This window comes from Adelges cooleyi, unplaced genomic scaffold (assembly GCF_023614345.1).
Source record: "Adelges cooleyi isolate 19-005CV unplaced genomic scaffold, UGA_ACOO_1.1 ACOO_flye_CR_arks_rails_tigmint_CR_PRNA_41, whole genome shotgun sequence".
NCBI classification, from domain to species: Eukaryota; Metazoa; Arthropoda; class Insecta; order Hemiptera; family Adelgidae; genus Adelges; species Adelges cooleyi.
Window position 1 is genome coordinate 4,340,253 of NW_026096090.1, and position 24,140 is coordinate 4,364,392.

At 31.1% G+C, this 24,140-nt stretch overlaps 1 protein-coding gene across 2 annotated transcripts in view; it reads right to left on the reverse strand.

Annotated features, from left to right (window-relative positions):
- The window catches only part of LOC126841928 (metabotropic glutamate receptor 2-like), a 150,938-nt gene that overhangs the window by 34,913 nt on the left and 91,885 nt on the right, over window positions 1-24,140 (reverse strand). For both annotated transcript variants that reach the window (XR_007686248.1, XM_050578739.1), the window contains exon 7: window positions 8,429-8,578. Coding sequence is in view for 1 of the 2 variants with exons in the window: in XM_050578739.1 (XP_050434696.1) it covers window positions 8,429-8,578 (150 nt within the window). In the remaining variant the exon portion in view is untranslated. The remainder of the gene's footprint in view (window positions 1-8,428; window positions 8,579-24,140) is intronic.

The window sequence follows — 24,140 nt, forward strand, 5'->3', positions numbered from 1 at the left end:
GTCGATTTATCGAATTCGTTTACTTAGAAAAAAAGAATGTGAATAACAATTTGTTTTTGTATTCATCAAGCGTTCGACAATTACGCAGAACCGACAATAACGGGATAAAGAAACCCATTTTTGCCGACAATGTTATAATGTGAAGACCTTTTAGTTTATAGTCGACGGAAGTGCGTCCAATGAGACTCAGCATCATTGTCACGTCTCTTCAATTGAAGATCTTAAGTCGTTAATATCCGCATAATAGTATGCGATTAACTCCTTGTGCGTGAATCATATACACAATGATCATTAATACTAATACCAAGTCGGCATGCTGACACACTTTTGTGTAAGGTACTGTTTGGAATTCATAAGCCTATTAAAGACTATAATTTCAAAAATCAAAAGATAAAACGTGTAAAATAAATAAAAATATATAATTGTTTTTAAATACATTTTATTAATAAAAACCACTTTCCTAAACAAATATTATTTAATCGAAGATTAGAAAAATAATAAGAAAATTGTTAAGTATTTTATTTTATATTTTTAATATTTCTTCGCTTTCATTACTTCATCAAAACTTATTCTCTCCACCCACATTCTGTTTTTCTTCTACACATTGCTACGTTATGTCTTTATTCATAACATCAATCCAATTTTGTTCAGGTCTCTTTTTACTTTTATGTAATTTAACTTGCTAATCTCTCTTACACATTTCCACAAACTTTTTTTTATGTGTAAAATGTTTATCTGATCCTGGAAGTTATTTAATTTTAGTTTTTTAGAGTAAAATGTGAATTTGCCGTGAACTTATCTGGAGGCTTGGTTCAAACTTTTTTGTTCTTCTTTTTACCATGCTATCCGATAAGGATGTTGCTAATCATTACCATTTCCAGAATTAGTGACTATTTAATGGTATGACGTTCTATATCAATTAGTTAAAAAAAACTCCATAGCTATTGTTGTTCGGTACACTGTTGGATATTTTGCAACTAAGACAGACTGGTCTTCTTTCGGGCCTTCAACGTTCTTCAATTTTTCCTATCATAATCGGCTGTAAGAGGCTGTTCTTAAGGCCACGTAGGAAATTTCCAAAAAAATTCAAATTTTCTACTATAACGATGAAAACACCCATGAGATACGTTATTTCGTGACGTTTCATGCACTTTAATATAAGCATATAATTGTTCAATGACATCATCTACACTGTTGGCGCATACGCCTGGATTATAATAATATTGACGGGATTTGCAAGTACTTGAAGTAATAACACACGATCTGAATATGGCACAAATTCTCTAAAATTTGAATTTCATGTTCCGTGTACTATAATGCAACTCCTCTTTGATTTCTCCCTTATCTATCTCCTGAATAGTGGATCATATATTAGCTGATTAAAATTTTTTATTCCAGGTCAACGTACTCACTTAACTTTATCCTATATTTATTCATCGTTCGGGTATAGTATGTTGAAATATTATAAATTTCTGTAATGCGAGTTTTACTTCCGGATATTCTTAGAATATCTACCCTGTCTTTTGAGGACAAGTCCAACATGTTGGAATAACTCGCATTGAGATTTCCACCATCAACATATTTTAAGTTGAGTTTTAGTTTTCTACGCCATGCAGGCCTGCAGGTTTTAGTGTATTTTGTGTGAACAGTGTGTTCCTCGCTAACAACTTTTACCAAAAGGGGTAAACCATCTTCATTCCATTTATTTTTCTCTGCTATTGACCCAAATCGCAAAATTTAAGAGACGACCTTACATAAAGTACTTTAAATAGTAGTTAATCAACCATTGTCTCAGCATAGCAGTTATTATATAATACTTTTAGCTATTATAATTCGCATGGATGCGCTACTAAATTTATGAATATAAACTAAATGCATGTTTACATTAAAAAAACAATATAATGTTTTTTTTTCTCAGTGCCTCTAAAGTTCAAACCAAGTATGATTATATATATATGGCGGCGGACTATGTAAACGAAAAATTAATTAAGTAGTTCATTTCCATAAGTCGTGTACGGCTTATATGCAAAATAAATTATACAATCGATGTGTATTGCAAGCAAACGTCATCTGTTGATGTATAATTATAATATCCTGGTAGAAATTTGCATTTATATCCATCTATGTTTTTCTCGGTGAACGTCCGAGTTAATTTAAAACAAGACCATAATGTTTAAACAACGTTATAGTTTAGTACTACAATTCGTTTAAGCAATCCTATGTTTAATTTTACATCGCCCTCACATTTGTTTTCCGGTTAAATGTATGTATAGGTTAATGTTTGATTAAACGTTCGAAGTCAAGGCAAAACTTAAAACAAAACGAAATGAACACTAAATTAATAAACTAAAATAGATAAAACAAATTAAGTCAAAATCAATATACCAACAACTTTTACGCTTAACTTTCTACGCTGTTGAAATTACATCAACTCTTTTAAGTTATACTTTATTCAAGTGCGTTAAAAGGGTTTTGAATGATTAATTAATTTATTGAACACCCTGAATGTAAATATATACAATTGGAAATTGGCTCACCGAATAAATGTACAGTATTCAAAAACGACTCCTTGATGTTTATTTTACAAACTTTTCCATACACTAAAAAAACTTAATTGCGAATTTTATTTATTGTATTTTTTTTTGAAGGTGTTAAAGTTACGAAAAGACCGACTCAAGTTCTTTTGTAGAATACTAAATACGGCGCACGATCCAGGTTGGGCTTAAAGTTTTTCATTACCGGCTTTGACATGAAGATTAAGTAGTAAAAATTAAAAGTTTTATAATTAAATTCAACGCAAGACGCCATCTAATCCCCACGAGAACTTACATTTTTAACGAAACGAATATAATATTAGTATACCTATACGATGAAGGTATTAGACTACAAGTCAAGGCGGTAGGTCTATTAGCTTATACAGACGACATAGTATTGATGGAAGAATCTCAAGATAGGTTGAAGATATTATTCAGTAGACTGTATAAAGCAGCATCAAAAGTAGGACTATACGTAAACGAAGAAAAAACGGAGTATATGTTTTTGAGTAGACGAGGGCTACCGTTTTGTCAGTCCATAAAGATAGATCACTATGAATTTAAAAGGGTTGAACAGTTCAAATACCTCGGTACTATTTTGACTGAAAAAAATAATGTAGCAAACGAGGTAGCAGCGAGAATACAAGCTGGGAATAAATGTTATTATGGACTTAACAAGGTACTAATTTCATGAGCAATATCGCGAAGAATGAAAGAGCAATTATATACGTCCCTGATACGACCGGTTATATTGTATGGATTAGAACATTGCCACTTAGAAAAATTAACGAAAACAGATTCATTGTCTTTGAAAGAAAAGTGTTGCGGAAAATGTATGGCCCAGTCAAGGACGAAATAACCGGGGAGTGGAGACGAAGAAAGAATATAGAGCCGGAAACATTATATAGTGGTTCGGATGTATTGAAGGTTATCAAAAGAAGAAGACTACGGTGGGCTGGCCATGCTTGGAGGAACCGAAATCCGCTACTACGTGGAGTGATTGAACAAAATCCTGTAGGTAAAAGACTTTTGGGAAGACCAAGAATGCGCTGGGAAGATGTTGAACAGATGGGAGGTGGTTCCAATTGGAGAAATCTAGCGTTGGACAGAGAAGGATGGAAGCTTGGTTGTGAGACGGGATGGTCTTAAAGGCCCAATAAACCCAAGAAGAAGATACCTATACGAGATATCGCTAGAGACATACTATATCACATTGCACTGTACAAATCTGATATTATGTTTTTGTAAGAGTTTCTTTAATACATATTTAAATAACATAGCGGAAAGCGGTGAAATATGTATATTTAACTGTACGTTTTTTGAAAGCTAATGTGCTGAAACGTTGAAAACTTTATTCTATCATCTAGTAATGTAAATTTCTGTGCATTATTTATCATATAAAAATGGATAGTCCACTGTTATACAAATTTCCATAAATAAAATGCAGAGAATCTAAAAAAAATCATCTTAATTTATATCTCATAATGCGGTGGATATACAATTAGTAATTTATGGTTTTTTATTACATCAAACCAATTTTGAATTGTATAACTGTACATAGGCAAGTTTTGGAATGCATCTTTTAGTCGATTAATTTCTCATTGTCAATATTCCAAAATAAACGCACTTATTTTCTATCTGTGCGATAAGCTGAATCTGAGAAAGTATGAAATATAAGCTTATTTAAAACATAAAGGCTCGATTTTTTTGGAGGACTGGTAAATTTCTGTCACAAAGCTATTTACCATTCAAACTCTGGCATTGGATATTATGTTATTGAGCGTGACATAACGATCGAATTCATCACACCAAAAACTCGAGCAAATTAAGGAAGTTTAGGATGGCCGAGTAAGTTTTGATGTTTAGACATAAGTAAGGCAACGTTATTAATGTTCAATGGCTTTAAACGGCCAAAACGGAAGATGCCGAACGGCTAAGCGGGAAAATAGTTTGGAAAATGAACCGTCAAGAGCAAAACCGTCAATTATTTTTAAACGGCTCCGTCCTAAAGTTAATAGAATTAATTATCTATATATATATATAGGTAGCTCGTTTCGAGTAAGGTTGCGCTGTACATGACTTTAAGCGTTTTCAATTTGAAAAACGCGTGAAAATGGTTTGCAATGGTAAAAGACAGAGCTCGCAATTGCTGAACCCGTTGAAATAAATAACGAATAATACCTTTCAATAAATTTCGTTAAGATTGTATCTTAGAAATATGTAAGTATAAAAAGTAATAAGTGATGTAAATGCACTCGTGGTCTCTTCGAAGTAGATTTACTTTAGTGAAAAACGAATTTCTAAGGTAAGGTAATTTCTAATAATTGTATATAAAAATACACTCTTAATCATTATACTACTCGTGGAATTCGCTTGTTATTTTAGGTAATTAATTCACAAGGTAAAGGAATTTTTCATGGAATAAAACGATTTTTTTAACGAATCCCCGATTCAGATAAAATGTAAAAGAAAAAACTAGTTGCAGGTATTTGATTCAATTTTTTATAACCTATCTAAACCGTTCGTAAACATACACTTTTCAGATTAAAAGATTGTACTTAAAGTAAAACGCAAAAATAAAATTGAATTTCATAAATAAATGAACAAATGAACATAAGTGATTTTATTTTCCAACACAGTCCATGCATTTAGTTTACTAGTACAAGCATTATTTTATAGATGATATCATACAATGAGTAGTCTAACTGATTATTTTGGCAAACAATTATTTCAATGAGTAGTATATTATCAACATATGGCTAATTTGTAAAATCCCTAAAACGAGTTAAAAGCATTTCTTAATTATAATTTATTAAAGCGAGTTTTAATTGAGCAAGTATTAAATAATTGTCTGTTATCTCATCAGTCAGTATAATCTACACCGAACGTTTCGATTTAAGCGGATTTGACACTAATACAAATTACAATACAAAAACAATTAATATTACAAATGCATATTCTACATGAACGTGGTGATATTATTCGTTTACTATTCGATGGAGATATTTTTTAACAGATTTCCAGGAAACGTATTACTGACAATAGGATTATTGGATCGAAAGCCAAATATATTTCGTTCGGACGCACATAACCGTACAGGTTAGAGTGCAGGTGGCGTAAAATAGTTTAAACGACTTTCCAACTGTCGAGTATGATTATTTATGAGACTGTGAAGTTTTCATTTATGTTTAATGACATAATATTAATTACACATTAAACACTTTCGCGAAACTTTATGAAATTATTTTGAGACATCGCTATAGGTAAATGTGTATGCGACGACGCTGGGGGGCGTACATACAGTTAACATACTTACAGTAATATAATGTCGAACTAGTAACACGGCTGAGCGTCGCCTTTGAAACGTCCACCAAACTCTTCTCAGAGAAACTCGACTTACGTGCAAGTATCTGTTTACGTTTAACTTTCATAATATACCCTCCGAAATGTACACTTGAATTAACATTGTTTTGAATCGTTAAGAGCCCGGAACGTACGGAACAGTCTATGTATACAAATAGATCTATGCTGCGATTCATTAATCATCATTGCCGTGCTGTTGTATTTCGAAGCAAGGCGGCTCCGAGTAGCTATAAAATTCAAATTAAATGCCAACATAAAGTAGGTAAATACAACCAACTAAACCCATTACGGAATAAATTATTTAAACGAAAATATTCGCGTCCTTAGGAGACCTTATAGGAGTTGCGGAGTGAAATCATTTTCGAAATTGAGTTTTATTTTTTCATCATTATTATTAACATAGAAAGTTTAGCGCTGGATCGAACGGCTTATAAAATAAGCCTAAATAAAATAATTTTACAGCGAGTTATAGAAAGTAACTTGTAAAGCCTGTTTATTTACGGAAAACTTATTTTGGCCATCTTAATTTTTCTCGCGCTTTCTTAAAAGTTGATCCGCATCGCGTGTCCACTGAGTCGGATAACGACAAAAAATGGATTAGATAAAGCGAACTGTCATGGCTATATCATTTGTCAGCTCAATAAAATCGATATTCACGAACAGGATCAGTAGAGTTAGCGGAACTCATTAGATGATCAAGAAATGATCTGACGCCTTATGTTAACGTCTGCGAATCATATTTACTTAAATAATATCTAAATGTGTTTTACTTTTATAGTAACACCATGAAGTGTGTTCATGTGCAGCCGGGAGTAACGCGTTTTAGTTTCTGCGCTGTTTATTTGATAACTTATTTAAGTCAATTGTCTGCAAATCCATTTGGTTATTATTTAGTAATTTAAATTAGCTCGCGATTAGCAAGATGGGTCTTTAATTTAATTCTGTCGGCTGTGGTCCATCCAATCCATACATCCAACATTTCACTTTTCTCGCCATTGCTTTTTCAGAATGTAAACCTTCGATGAGGATAAAAACTTTAATACACTTTAAAGTATACAACATAAACACTCTTGTCACTTTAGAGTATTTTGATTCTCACAGTTTGCAAACCGGAAAATTTATATACAATTCGATACTATAAAAGTAAAACACATAAAACAGCTTATTTACGAAATCTATTACATCGCGTTCTTCGACAGTTATGTTTTCGCGTTTTAAATGTCTTGAAAAAATAATTTACTTATGTCATAGATTAAATATGTAGAATAATTATTATTATAACCAATGCTTATACTAAAAATTAATTTGTTTTGTATGTTAGCTGATAGAAATTTTGCTCTATTAAAGTTTATTTTTAATAGTTCACAATCAAGGAAAACAGATACGCGCTTATAGCTATATATGGTGTTTGCGAATGTATGCGGTGCTTGTAGGAGAAAGCTTGGAAGAAATTTGTCAGAAAGACATGAATAGTGGTATAATGAAAAATCGGTGTTAAGGACATGAGAACTTTGAGTTAGATGTATATGGTGTGATGACTAGAATGGACAAAATAAATAATTAGTTGTATTTATAAAATTAAAAAACTAAGTGTGATGTGTATCCTATATAATTATTTCTTTTTTATTTATGATAACCATAATAAGTCGTCATATATAATTTATTATATATGTATGATAATAGTATATTATAATTTAGTCTGAACTATAAGCAAAAAGTCTGCCCTCCCATCTACCTCAACAATGTACCTCTCCCAACCGCCCAAAATGTCCGATACCTAGGTTTACATCTAGACCGCAGGCTAACTTGGGCAACCCATACCCATAACAAAAGACTTGCCTTAAATAACCGCTCTCGCCAATTACGGTATCTCCTCACGTCACAACATATCAACCTAAAAAACAAGCTCCTACTATATAAACTCCTACTCAAACCGATCTGGACTTACGGTATCCAACTGTGGGGTGCAGCCAAACCGTCCAACCTAAATAAAATACAAGTCTTCCAATCAAAATGTCTACGCCAAATAACCAAAGCTCCTTACTATGTTTCTAACGACACTCTACATAGAGATCTAGCCATTTCGAGAGTCCAAAACGTTGCAAAAACTTTCTACAAACGCACACACTCCAAATTCCTCAGCCATCGTAATCCCTCGATTTCCGAACTATCCACCAACGCAATTCCTGGTGACCCCAGAAGGCGACTTAAACGTACCTGGTGTCGTGATCTACTAAATTAAAATATGTATATACCTCTACTTCCCCTTAATTTTGTATTCAATCTCATTATCTCACAATAGCACATTTAAAATAAACTCCTACCCTTAAGTGCCTCCAATGGGTGGCTTCTTTTCTCCTGCCTCAAGCCATGTCTCCTCCATCACATACGCTTATTGTAAAATAATAATTACAGATCGTGTATTTTAATAATAAATGTTAAAAAAAAAGTCTGAACTATAGATATTTGTGTGTCGTTGACCTATCATCTTAAGCCATAATGTTCAAGTTTAAACCGAGGACGGTACTCACCGGATACGTTGAGTTTGAGTTGTCCGTCCGAGTATTCGCCCACTTTGATCCATTTGTAAGTACCCGGGTCGACTTTTTTAAAGTGTATGATGTTGTAGCGAGCCGGGCCGTCTCCATTTTCGTCAAAATGGAAATTGTCGCCGGTCAGACCTGTAACGATAAAAACAATCTCAGGGCTTGTTGAGTGCATCCAGAGGCGCCTAAGTATTGAATACACAAGTGTGGCACGTCTCATCGCGTTGCGACCAACAATGGCCGGCCAAAAGGGAACAAAAGTACATTATCGAGTAATGGCCGACACGGTGACGTGTGTGCCTTTGTTAATGGTACCGCGGTATAATAATTTTAGCAAAGGATAAAAAACACATCCGTGTAGTTCGTTAAATTGTTTTAGGGTATTTCGTGTTTCTATACAAAGAGCGAGTGAGGGATTGCAGCGGGCAGAGGGATTGCATCCGTAAGGAAAAAAAAGTGAATAGAACACGATTAGAGAAAAAAAACAGCCATGTCTAATCTACAAAAAACGCAACACGCACGTACGAGAAAAAAAAAGCAGTGTAAAAGAAGAGAATTAATTACTATTTTTTTAGCTTCGATGTTTTCGATTTTTAATAAGTTTAAATATTAAACGAGTTATTTTTTAAACTGTACGATTAGTATCTCTAAACCCTATCAGCGTTGACCATTATATTAGTTTAGAGACTTTTGCTGGTCCAATATACCAACTGACTTGACATTTAATTAAAATATAAATATTTATAAACACTTGGAACTTTAATGACATTATTCTCATGAGATAGACTGTTTGTTATGAATATATATTTAACTATATAATTTTGCATTGTCAAGATAAAATGAGATCAGTTGAATGTTTAATACTTCCTCTTTGCCAAACAAGTATGATTTGTTTGTGATTAACTTTATTTTATCCAAAAAATAAGCATAATTTATGGAACCATACGATTTTAAAAAACATACAAATTATTTGAAAATTAATACTCAACATAATAAAAATTAACATTCTACTCAAAAATGCATATTTTAATTTATTTTCTCCCTTCTGTCCAAATACCACAGAATTTAAGGGAAAAAATTAACATTGATATAGACTAACAGAATATATTATACAAATAGTGTCAAACTTGAATATCTGTCTAAAGTATATTGAGGTAAGGTTATTAGTCAAGGTAAATTACTAAATTACTAATTACTTAAGTTGAATTATAGCATAGGTTGATTTTTTTTTTTTATGAATATACCACAAGTAACGAGTAAGTTTAAACAAAAACTCACATACATTACCGTCTAAAAATTGAAATTAAAACAATTCAAAGGTTGTATACAAAAAAAAGTTGAATGACAAAAAACAAATGAGGGTCAACTGCTGTCGATAGGCCTCGTCGTGTAATAAATAGCTTACTTGGCAACCTTGCGAGGTACATAATATGGTAAGTGGAGTAAAAAAAAAAGAGTGTTCTAATGAAATTGATTTTTTACAATCCCGTTGTATATTATAATAAATTATAAGTAATCCATTATCCATGCGACTTAGTATCGCCCGGTTCGAACCCGTTAAACGTGCGAAATTTATATTCCTTAATAATCAACGCACATGGTAACTCTACCGTGCATAATTAATTCACTGTACGCTGTGTAATTTTCTAGAGCATATTATACATATATATGTAATACCATAACGTTACTCACACATTACTAACCCGCACCGTGCCAGGGTGGTGTTATAAGTTGAAATCTAAAACGCCTAAAATATTGTTTGTTTTGATACTTGTCTTGTTCATACCCATAAAACTATATTTTTTTAGTTTTTCGATGACGTCTATTCGTTAAGTTTGTAGTTTAATATTTTATTTTTAAGTGGAATCTAGCGTGAACCTGCCTCTCATGCCAATCACTGTCTTGTATTATTAGAAAATGCGGTTATTGTGCGACACTGTAGAGATTGTAAATACTATTTAAAAGTCAATAAAAGTTATTATATTTCAATATTTTCTGTTGTAGGCGAACCAATTTTTACGTCGACCATGCATGAAAGTTTCAACTAAAACAAGTATATATTGAATTTCGCTGTGCTGATCAAGTTAGGATTACACAATATCTAAAAAATTATACTTTCCTAATCATCGCAGTGCTCATTGATATACTTTAATCATAAACTGTTGACTCGTTTTGTATACGGTAGGATGGAAATTACTCAATACTTAAGTGATTTGAGAATAGAAATCGGTGTTAACCATATGTATATGATGACAAATAGAGAATGCCGTAACACCGGGTTTTGGCACACCTATAAATTACAATCTGATAAACAATAAAATGTCTTGTGATAAATCGTATTATTTTCACCGTGATGCGTACGGGTACATGTACTTTTATACTTTATTTATCTATAAATCACTTCAGCGAACACATTCACAGAGGATTATTATCACACGTACAGCATACACACGTCTTGCTTTATATCCACAAGTTTGAATTTTGTATTAGAATCGTAAGTTGCATGCAGACGCATAAAAAATAAAACGCACGAATACTTAAACGAAAAAAAAAAAACGCAAAAAATCATATTCTCGTCACGAAATCCAAAATGTGATTTGCATTTTTAGGTCATCTTCCGGTCCCCGGTCGCATCTTGTTCCTCGTCGAAACGGTTTGCAAATTTTGTGTCCCCCAATTTATTCGTTGTACCCATAGGCTAAACATATAGTAGCTATATAGACATCCAATTATTTAAATTTAATAAAATCAAATTACCGGTCGATATAACCGTATTGTTGTTGTCGGTATTACGGTGGGATATTAAAGTATTTTGAGTTCGGTTTGTGCATACCATTTCATGTATACTTAAACGAAGCGGGGTAGGGAAAAGATATTTTTTTGGAAATCTTGACTTCAAACGTTACCAAGGCCGAATTAAAAAAACCACAAACCTACATATCTAAGGTATCGGTAGAAAATTGCGTTAAGTTCAATAGTTAAAAAAAAAATCATTATAATAATATAACTTAGTAAAACTTGTGAGTTTGGTCCCGTTAGTATAATGCCGTGTCTGGGGTCATTGATTTTCGTTTATTAAACCATTGTTGTATGAGTGGCGCATAAACACTGTTTTAATGTGGTTTTCCCATTGTTTTCGAATCGTTTTGGCCGCTCCACCGAATACTGCCGTAAACCGCAGTACAAGTCGGTTTCAGCTTTTATTAATGAGACGATTATTATTATTATTATTACTATTATAAACATTTGTATTATGAAAATGTTTGCGTGGTCGCGTCGCAAACCGTTAATGTCAACATTTTAAATAAACACCAGTTGTATTCATCCAATATATATGTTTATATTTAACAATCGAGAAATAACAAAACGAAACGGTCAGTTTTTACATTAATAATTGTATCCCTTTTAAGTGTTCTTGTTAATATTATTTTTTTTTTTTATTTGTCAATTGTTTTTTGCCAAAATATTTTAAGTCTACGATACGACTTTTTTTTTACATTTTAAAAAGAAATAATCTAATTCTCAATCTAAAGTTCAATTGACTGAATAAAAATTGTTAATTTGGATGTATGTACAAAATATAATACGTCCATCTTCCAAATCTCATTGTAGCATTAGTTTTACTTATTATCAGGTATACTTTACTTAAAATGAAATAAAATACATTCTGAACTTTAGTAAATTAAGCTAAAGTAAAGTAAACTAATAATAATAGCACAAATTATACGTATACATAATTAATTAGTCTTTGATTATTGTTCAACTCGATTGTTTTTTTAAAAATAATTGTCTTAAAACAAATAATTTTAAAAAAAAATTATACATAATGAAATCATTTTTACTCATATATACACGTAAACCAGTTTTGCAACAATTATTGGCATTTTTTATTATTTTAAATTGATAATTTGTAATAATTGAGCGAAGTGAAATGTTATTACGTAATACGAAAATCGTAGATCGGATCTGGCACTACTCATACTTAAATTTTATTATGAAATGTAAATAATATTTATATATATATATAATATACGTATTTGAATATTGAAAACTGTGGTTTTTATGTGCATGAAGTCGTTAGTATTTTTTTATATTTTACATATCCTACCGTAATCGAAAACCAAAGACACTTGATCTCTGAAATAGGCAAACCCCCCATTTTGGCACCAATGCTACTCTACTATCAAAGTTAAAGTGAAAGTATAGAAACACGTGCCAAAAATAGAGGTTATAGGCAATAAATCGTATCTACAGAGAATTCGTAATCAAAGCGAACAATTTGCCTTACCTAATGTGATATTTAAATAAATGTCTGTTCACTGATACGAATAGTCTGTAAGTAGTATCTAGTAAATCTACATTAATAAATTATTTAGTTAATATATGAAACTATAGCGGTTCAATTTTAAGTACCACACTCGTAAGTACACGTTATAAATATTCGTAATAACGTTATTTCCTCGAAGGTAATCCTTGACCCAATTTGATAAGAACCACCAAGTCGATATTCCGGAAATCTCATTGCAATATATAGTTTGACAGCTGAGGGTTTAAACGGATAGAAAAAAAAACGTACTGCAGCTGTTTTACTGCAGTCTTGCCGAACAAACCATACCGAACGAAGACGCTAAATTAGAGTAGTCATAGCGAATACCGTATAAATTTCATCCGATGAAGGCTATCATAATAACAAGAATTCTGAGACAATTTTTGTCGACTTCAAATAACAGTCGCTTCGAACGTTGCATACGAAATCAACGAGCAAACATAAATAAGTCTTTCGTGTCGTTGTATTATGAATGGCCGTTCATAGCGAACAGATCAATCGACCATCAGTCAAGTCAACCTATATGTACACGTAGGCAATACGTCATTTTATTTTTTTGATACTGTTGTAAGTTTACTCAATAAAAAAAAACATAAAATCTATATTAATCGAACAGAAAAAAAAATCCCCCAAGATAACTAAGATGAGACGCAAAAATAAATATACCGAGATTGAAAAAAGTGAGTGAAAAACTGAAGCTAACAATTGCGACGATGGCCAAATACGGTGTGGACGTTATTTTGTCCTTTTAAACCACATGAGAATTTTATTTCCAGAGAGAAAAATCAATCTAACAAGTAATGTTAAAGACAATATAGATTATAGTTGATTGGTATGGTTCAGGCATTATGCCAGTGCGGGAAGCAATTCAAAGTAAAACGAGTAAAAGAAAATTGAAATAGACGTATTTGTAATGAAAAAGGCGTTTTAAAGAATATTATTGACGTACACGTGTAATTTGTATTGAAGTTTGTAAACACTGACGTTATGTAGATAATGTAAAACTGCAAAAATCGTATGGTTATAAATTCACAAAAAAAGTTTATGAAATGTACCACTTTAATGCGCATAAATGTAGTAAAAACTGTTTATAGAAGTAGAAGATCTTTATCTGAAAGTAATGTAATGTAAACATGGAATATGTGAGCTGTCTGGAGATGCAAAAATATTTTTTATTTTATTTACTATATTATAATACATAGTGCACAGTCCCATTTGGTCTGAATGTAGTTTTTATTCATGTTTAAAAAAAAAAAAAACAATTTTAAGAGAATGAGGAAATGAGGCGCTATTTCAAACATCAAGCTTATTGTATACAATATGCATTATGTAATATTTCTCAAAAATATCATTAAGCTTGATGATAACTAAATTATTACTAGTATCTGTAATTCCTTAATATATTTGAAGTCTTAGACATATTCCTGTGTTACGTAGTTGTTGTTATTTTTATATATTTTAAATAATTATAAGATACATTTGTTCAAAGACAGATAAATAAATGAGTTTTGTACAAGTATATTCAATATATTTATAGATTTATAGATAATCGGTAACCACTTTAAAGGACATACTATTTTAAAGCATTTTTCTGTTATCATAAAAGCTAAAAAAGTTTCACGCATTGTTTGAGCCAAAATAAATAACCTAAATGTACGGAGAACTAAAAAAACGTAAAACTGCGGACTTAGTTTTAAAAATAGTTTACATTGATGTTTGATGTAGTTGAAAAGACTTACACACTTGCTCGAACTTGATAAATAACTACAAGAAAATTGCAAAGTTATGGCAAAGAACAAGTATTGCAAATAGATCTAAGTCTTAGTTAGATGCATTTTGTAGATGGCATGCAATTATTTGGTAAGGCGTTAATTAATATCTCCTTAAAGATCTATGATTTTCATCGGAAATTTCTCCCTGTTATCTTTTTCATTCTCAGTTAATTTACCTTCTTAATGCCGATAACTGTATTGGTCATCTTGATTTTATTCCTGTTCTAAATTTAAGCTCATATTGACTATGAAATCACTGCAAAGCACTTAGGTGTTTCATAAAAAGTGTTCAAATTGACTAATGCGATGTAATCCATTTTCTGTGCCCTCGTTTTGCCTATCTTTGGGTACGAATCGCCAGGTTGAAACTTGAAGCCCCTACATACAGCTAATGGTGATTGCTGGCTTGAACGCGTCCAGCATATATTTTGTATGCTGTAGATTACACGTTATAAGTATATCACATCCACTCCATGATTACAGTGTTTGAATAGCTCAAACTTCACATTGGCTGTAAATCATTATATGTCCTCTCAGTTTATCGCAAACTCCTGTGTGGCTTTATTAATTCTGCCGTCTTTTTTACTTTTGTAAGCTTTTGAGTTCCTTCACGTCTTACTCGTAATAAAGTTTTATTCCGTTCCTATCTACTCCAATAAGTACTTGAAGCCTCGTAGACGCTTAATCCTGTTGTATAATGAATGTGAATAAACACTTTCGGGGAGCAATATTGGAGTATTGGATATGATTAAGTCGCACAACACTCCCTGATCACCGCCTATGGTGTACTGTATGTTTTGTATTGAACTTTGAAGTCCAACTGGGCATTTTTTAGCCTTATACCCAATTTACTAATGGAATTTTAAGTTCAACCATATACATACATATATATATATATTATGTGTGTGTGTATAAATAAATAAAAATATTACTGTCTTAGAACCGCGGAGCATGGCAATAAGACGGGAGAGATACGACGAATACATGTTCTTAGAGGGCATTGCAAACGAACGTTTCGCATCTGAAACTCGAGCTCGACGTAAGCACATCAGTAACGGATGTCATAATAATATACCACTGTAAGCTACTCCTCGCCTCCCATTCAAAATAATGTGGTACACAGCTCGTGACGGCATGCCACGGTGGTCTTACGAACTCAGAATGATACGTGCTATCAGCAGATACTTTTACAGTCTAGAGAGTAGTTTACACAGAGAATTCGTGGCAACTAAACCAGTGCCCAAGTACAAAACATTCAGTGGGTGTATTGCAGGAAGCGTGCGAATGCCCTTTAAAATATACGGTAAACTTTCTTATGAAGCGAGTGTGAAGAAAATTTGTTTCGGTTAAGATTTAGCAGTTCATATTAGTTTATTAGAGTAGATGTAACAATTAATATGAGTACACCCGTCGTTATCGGAGGAGTTTAAAATTTACCATAAAATATATTAATATATACCAATATATTCATATATATTTTTATAAAAAAAAAACTTTCCCTTTGGATTATATTTGTGTTTACAATTACAATTGGTTTGTAGTAGCTTATTTTAAAAATAACGGTACTTCAATTTCCGCCAAAACCGTAAAAAAACGTCAGTTAGAAACGCTGATTGTGCAAACACATGCATGTACATACTAATAATTATAGTATTGAATGAAAATCTCGTTTCAGTGGTATTACAACGGAAATGTGCGGTCCATAATTAAATTCCATTGTTTGTTATTGTCCCGTTATCGGTTTAGTACATTCGCACGTGGTATGTATGTAACTTGTCGAAAGAATGTGTGACATGATTGAAACGCGCAATTGAATTAAAAATGCTTTTACTCGATTGGGGGTATTCATAAATCGCTAACGTCTTTTACAGTTTGTATGATTATAATGTCTTATATAATACTCAAAAATAGTTTATTACCCGATACCTACTATTTAAAAGTAAGCAAAAAATATACATAATGCAGTCATTCGTTGTGTTCTTTTATTATTGGTACACAATGCAAATTATAAGGATCATATACAGGGCTAAGGTGGTTTAATTAATTTGGAAACGGGTTTCTTCAGTATTTAAATGGATAATATATATGTTGTACACCCTATTTAAAAAGAGACATCCCTCATATTAATATGCGTGGTTTAGTTTTACTTTTTATTTTAATTTACGAATTAATATAGCTGTACATATTATACGATACATAATACACTGTACACTTTATCCTGTGTATAATTGATCATAACAGTAAGTAGTAACGAAAATGAGTATTTACGAAAATTCACTTAAAGGCATTATTTGTCATAAATGATCTTATGAGTCTAGAGATAAGGATTAATTATAAGCTTCTCTCTCTTTTTGTTTTTGCGTTGCAATTAAGCATTATAATTTAATTTTACGTTTAGCGTTACGAAACACCATTCTAGCGCTACGAGTAAAACATTTACAGCGGACCATTTCCGTTTATTAATTCTTTTTGCGATATTCATTAATCGCATTTCGAGATTCGTTAGCTTCATTAGGAATTTCATTGGAATCAGAATGATAACGATAAAATTTCGTATAACTGATGACATTACCTTTGATGTTAACTTTAACAGGTCTAATGTGTCTCATGCTAAACATCTATCTAAATAATCTTCGATACTATCGATTGGCATTTGTAATAATAATAATAATAACAATAATAATAATTAAAAATCAAATATTCTGTTTATAAAAGATAAATTCGAAGTGTTTAAGAAATATTTTTTCGTGCAGTTTTCGAAAGATATAAAACTATTTTGTGTACATTTAATATTTCTTTGTTTACCAATAACTTTATTAGTTTCGCTCAAAATTCGAAACTAAAATAACAAAAAAATGTTTTTTTTCACCTACACTATATTTAAGAACGGAGAAACTTTATACTCCATAAAATGTCAATTTGAACTGGGTAATTCAGGGGAGTTATTGATAACAAACAAAAATTGTCTAAATGATCGCGTGTCGAGTATCCACCATCAAAATAAATCTGAAGGTCCCCGTGGACACGAATTGGCAACCTGACGTTTACGACCTCTTTAAAATTTATAACCCGCTGCGTTGTTAACACTGTAAAAACACATTACATTGTCAAGCTTTTGCAATATTTGTTATGAATTGTCCGTCGGGACGACGACTGAGGTTAACCCAGAGTGGTTTTTTTTTTCGGAATATTATGATGCGGAAGAAGGAAGGGACGGAAAGGAGGCTCAGTGGATGAGTATAACGTGTCTGCCTGACGGTATACAGCAGCCTTATATATGAATATATTAACCTCGGGGGAGGAGGCTTATTCAGTGAAAGTTTTCCACGGTTTTGTTTGCTTTAAAGGAAGACAATCACATCTTGGTAGTAATTAAATTAATTTAGTACGCTTCAATGAATTGCACGAAAAGAAAGTAGTAACGGATATAGAAGAAAAGATTTAATGGTATACCTAAGATAAGCCAACAAAAGAAATGGACTTCCATTAAAATATAGCAGGACACAAATCTCGTTTTGTTTAGTTGTATATTCATAATTTATAATAAATTATAATATTATACATCAGTACCTTGGCCAATGACATTTTTTAAATTAAATAAATTCAAAACATATAAGTTAAACTACCATTATATTGTGTATACAAATTAAATATTAAATATACATAATTATGAATAAGTTGAAATGTGGGTTTTAATCTATTATTGAGGTGTATAAATTACAAATTTTGAGTTATTTTTAGCGAACATATAATATTACAAGCTTACCCACTTCTAGCTAGCATAGATGTATCGTGTAACATAAATACTAAATCAGAAATTCTGAAGTCCACCCGAGACTCTTTTGAAGCCTCGCTAAACACACTCTTTTGAAACACGTCGCTAAGAGAATATGATGATTAAAATATAATAGTAACGACTTAAAAAAAAAGGTGACATTGTCAGCACTCAGCACTTCAAATGATTTCGCTCTATTTAGTTTACTGAATATAATAAAATGGATCCACTAAATTTAAATTTAAATAATGTGTATAAAGATAGCAAATCTTGATTTTGACATAACAACATATAGTTTAAGCGGAAATTCTAAACAGTCAGTCGAAAGCGTTTAATGATACTTTTACTGACAGCTTTTAATTTCATTTTTAGACTATTTATTTTATGTGGAATGAAACATAATGATTTCGCCGAGAGTAGAAACAAGAGTGGACCATGATAAAATACACTATGTAGTATGTAGATAAACATAATACATTTAACGAGAACAAAATACATCATACAAACAAATTTAAACAACTTTTTGAACTCTTTCAAAACAATGTTCAACCTTACACTGCTCAATGTTCTATACTTAGAACAATTAAAACAATTCATTTTTCACAAAACTAAAACTCAAAAACATTTTTTAAAATTTTTTTAAGTAGTGTTAAGTAGGTGATTTCAAAGCACATATTTTTTTCGAACAAAAAACATCATGCAGTGAAGGGAGTAATTAATGAAAAAAAACTAAAACTCTAAAGTCTTTATACATGTAATGAAAAAAAGATCATGTACAGTGTTAACCTAGATAAGTTGTGGAGAACAAAACTATTTACGTTATAAACTGAAAAGTTGAAGATCATTGTATGAGAGTTATACCTACAAGTATTGTTGTAATGAAGCAATACCGTGGCAAATCAGATTATTCTCCAATAGCTAAATGTTTTGTGGAGTCACACGTATGATAGATTTAGTCTGGATACAAGTTTATGACGTTATGAAATGAGACAAAATATATACAGTGAGTTATTTTTATAATGAGACACTCAATATATCATAGGGTTTAATAAATAATTTAATTTTTATTTTGCAGAGTTTTTTTTAAACAATGTGATCTCAATATCTCTCCCATTTTGTTTAAGTTTTTAACCCCTGCCAAACTAATTATTTTTATATCAACTTTTGAAACTTAAATAGCAACATATATATTTTATTAACTTTTTAAATTAAAAATACTTTACATGCAGTTTAATAAATCTTGAAAATTGTTTAAACTATTAGAAAACAATTCTGAAAGTCGGAATGATCTCTGTTAGAATATTTGTACAACACATTTCGACTTGAATAGAAAAATTATTTTTAACTTCCAAACCATAGACTGCACACTTGAGTATTTATGCATTAAAATAGAGTAGATGACAGTTTGTTGGTAAGTTTAATGTCATAGAAAATTTTAGTGACAAAATATTTTTGATTAGGTTTCAAGTAAGATATTTAAATGTAACCAGCACAGTGCGGCGATCGAGTATAGTAAGTTTTCTCATTTAACCCGTGGTCACTAGAAAATGAAATTAGTTTTATAATATCTTCAAGAAACTTAAATTGAATTTATTTACATATTATAATTAAAGAAAAAACAAAATTGTAATAAAAGCGGATTTTTTTTTTGTGTGCGTGCAAAACGAGCTACCGCGATAATTTTGTAACAAGTACTAAAGTGTCGTAAAAAAAAACTTTGCCAAAATCTTGGACCCGCTCTCGCACAAAAACGTCTTAATGGAAACAACAGTCATCTGTTTCTGACTATACGGTGCGGTGTTAAGAATTTTGCGATAAACTTTGTGAGCGTCTCATGCAATTATACAAACGTGTTGTATACGGTTAACAGTGTCTAGAATTATATCAGATCAAGGTGTATACTTTGTCATTGCAACGTAAATCGGCTCATAAATCGTTTGACAAAACTTTCTCTATAACCGTTTTCGAGCGGTTAGTATTACAACGAACGCCTGGGGTCATTCTGAAATTCAGATCTTACAAAAAACTAACCGTGTAAAAATCCAGCTCAATTTGAATTATTGTTTGCACAAAACGTATTCGATGAGACATTATCTAACAGTTGCTAAACGGTCACCTGAGAACTAAATAAATATGTACCAACAATGTAGAAAGTATTTTATAACTACAACAGAGTGGCTTCCATAGTCATCTCATATTTTTGAAGAACACAAAAACATGATGTTACATTTCGGTACAGACACAAAACATGTTACTAAAAATATGTCTACTAGCAACCTTAGATACATGAAAATGTATCCCGTGGTGTTGCGGACTCGTACGCAATGTGTTAAAATATAATATGTATGTAATACCTGTGTGAAAGTCTTTAATAGAGCCTTGCAAACATTTTATCTGCCATTTAAATCGAAAGTCAAATATTTTACAAATTCAGATATAAATAGATTAATTACATTTTCTCTTTTGTGAAACTTATTTTTCTTAATAACAATACGCGGCAGGTACTCCGTGGACAAAATTTGCCGGAAGGGATTTTTCCTTAAACTTGGACGCGCCGTGGTTTTTGAAGAACTTTTTTATAATGTATCATTCGTCTTTGGCTTATTCTCATAGTCTATTACAGTACGGTAATAAAGCAAATATGATTTATTACTGTATTACGGTATTAGACATGATATAAAATATATATATATATATATATATATATATATATATATATATATTATATAGCTTTATTTTTAATTTTTTTTTTGATAACATTAAGTAAAAGAAATCCAACCTACGTTTAATTAAAAAAAAATGTGCTTAAGTGTCACATTGTCCAGTATTTTTATTATTGTTATTTTATTTCAAACGATTAAGAAATTCTTCCTTAGTACAGAGGGAATATAGTAAATTGATTGATCTAAAAGTAACTTTTTCTATAATACTCTGTTAAAGGAATTAAAAGAAAGTTTATTTTTATACATTAAATTAACCTAAAAATACGAACTTATTAAAACTTTAATATCAAATAGTTTTCTCAAAAAATTATGAAAATATTTTGATAGTTTATTATAATAAAGGTATTATAATCTGACGTCTTTACTCGTACGACAATATTACAGCGATAATACTTGATGAATTATTTGCTTAACGAGTATAAAATCACACTGAATGTGCGTTTGCTTTAGTGTTACCTGAAAATATGCCTATTTTACATAAATATTTATACATAGCGCGGTTCTCTGGTCGTTACCTCAACGTGATCAATTAAGATTACAATCAATGGTTATTTAAATTGTTTATATAACATATTACGTCGTAGACCAACTGAGATATGATTACTATTTAATTATATAGTAAAAAAACGTTTATTTTGCACAAAAACAAATTTAACTAAAAAAAAACATTTTCTTCAACGCGTGATGCCATACAAGATGGTTTTGTTAACTTTTTTCTTTTGGTTTTTCGACCTATGTAAAATGTTTACTGGACCTTCATAAAATATACTGTCTAACGGTTGTAGAAATTGTAAACTTAAGGCAAGTACCTTGGGTAAAAAGTTATTACTTAAGGAAAGTGTTTTAAGCAATAAGGTTAGGAGGGCCAAAAGCTTAAAAAGTTAAAATTGGATACGCCTGTAGTGATCGCCCGACCTCGCTTCGCTTCATTTGCTTTTTTGTGTTGATATTTTTTTTAATGCTTTTTATTATTAATTTAAATAAGTTTTTTTTTATGCTGAATCGTATTCGATTTTTATATTTTGCAAGATTTTGTTAATAGCTTATTTGTTTAACATTATATTTTGTGTTTACAACCTGTTATGTTTTTCCGAGAACTATTTGATTTTTCATTTAAAAACAAATTAAGTAATAAAATTTCGAATCCAATGTAAATATATTTGACGTAGCAATAAGATTAAAACGCAATAACTTTATTTCATGCCCAATTGAGAAAGCAGTCTCTAGAGGATATTTTTATAATCATTATTTTCTGCAAAGAAATATTTGACGTATACTCATTTACTATTTCACCAACCAAATCTACCGGTTAACGATTTTATAATGGTCTGTGAGGTATAATTAGCAAACATGACTTTCCTTACTTTACGTTACCCTCAACAAATTAGCTGTGCCACTAGTGTATTAAGCCAGTTAAGAAAATATCCATTTTTATAACGTTTTTATGAACTCACAATCTTGTTATAATTGTCATGTATTTTTTTTGTCCATTAAAAAGGAAATGTCTAAAATGACGAGATAAAAAATACAAAATTCAAGTCACCTCGAATGGTATAGTGAATACGGATTTTGAAATTAACCCGACAAGTACCGAATTCGGTCAACTTTTAGATCGAACGATGCCACTTTTTTAAGTTCTGACAATTGAACAAATAAAGGGCTTGTAAAATTAATAAAAATAATAATATTCATCAAATATTAAAAAATACGTTTTGTCATGTACACACACGTGTTTTATGTGTAAAATTTGAAAAATACAAATTATTCAGGGATAATTGAGTTAGGCCGTTTCTCTTCAATCAAATACAACTGAATACATAACGATAACGTTTTTATTATTTTATAAAAAACCAATATTTAACAACAGTTATTCTGAGTAAACATTCACTTGAAACCGTGTAAACCGTAATCAAATTATGATTCTTGCTAGATACAATGAAACATAATTTTTACCATATGTGTTTTTTGTTTAATAAAAAATATAGAATATGCCTGAAAATATCATTTATAAACCATCAATAGACGCTTTCGTAGTACAATTTTATATAATATTTTATTTTATTTAATCTAGAATAAGGTATTAGCTCACCCAAATAGTTTTATATACCGTGGAAAAACAGAATTTCAAACATTTGTAGTTCAAGTATTGCGGCCACCACGAAGTATGGAATAAGATCTAGTCTAGCTTGTAAGTTTAATATGATTATATTACGCAATACTACACGGGTTAATAAGACCAAACATCGACCGTTCGTTCTACCTATCCCATTCTCTCTTACACTACTTTTTCACATCGATTTAAAGTCAACGGCCAACAGTTTGATGAATGTTTTCTTGTATAGGCTCTTTCTTATACATTATAATAAAAATGAAACGTCCATATATTAAACCCCCGCAATGCTTACACTACAAATTCCCGCAGATGCGTATAATGTGGGCAATCCATTAATCTATTGAATGTTTCAAACCTCTGTCTTTTAGTGCCAAGTGCGCTCTATGTCAGGTTTGGGATTGTAACAACAAGGGAAATAAAAAAAATCACACAAGAAGCTCTATAAATTTTAATTCAGAAAAACAAAAAAAATAAACAATTGAGAATGAGACCAAAATCCAAATATCCCAAGTAATTGGACGTTTAAATCAGTATTTACCGGATTTGCCTAATAGGTATATTCGAAACAATATGTATTACTGTAACTCTATAAGTTATTTTAGTAGTATTTGTAATTGTTTAACCACACACGATATATCTATATTCTAAGAAAATTAAATCATACTAATTAACATGTTGAACTTAAAATATATAGTTTTCACTGCGGGAATAATTCTGATCCGATCAATCCATAAATTTAGATGTCTGAAACCCGGATTTTTTCATCATAAAAAAAAACAAGTAGCAATAACATAACCCCCATTTAAAACAAACTTCATAATTCAAATAATTAGCCGCAACGACACAGCGGATTATCAGTATCACAGCATCTGTCGACTCGCGAGGACTGATAAGGTATTAACGTCGTCACGTTTCGAGACGTTGACAAAGTATTACACTTATGCAGTACAATTTTCAAACTATACAATCAATTGAACTCGGCTGGTT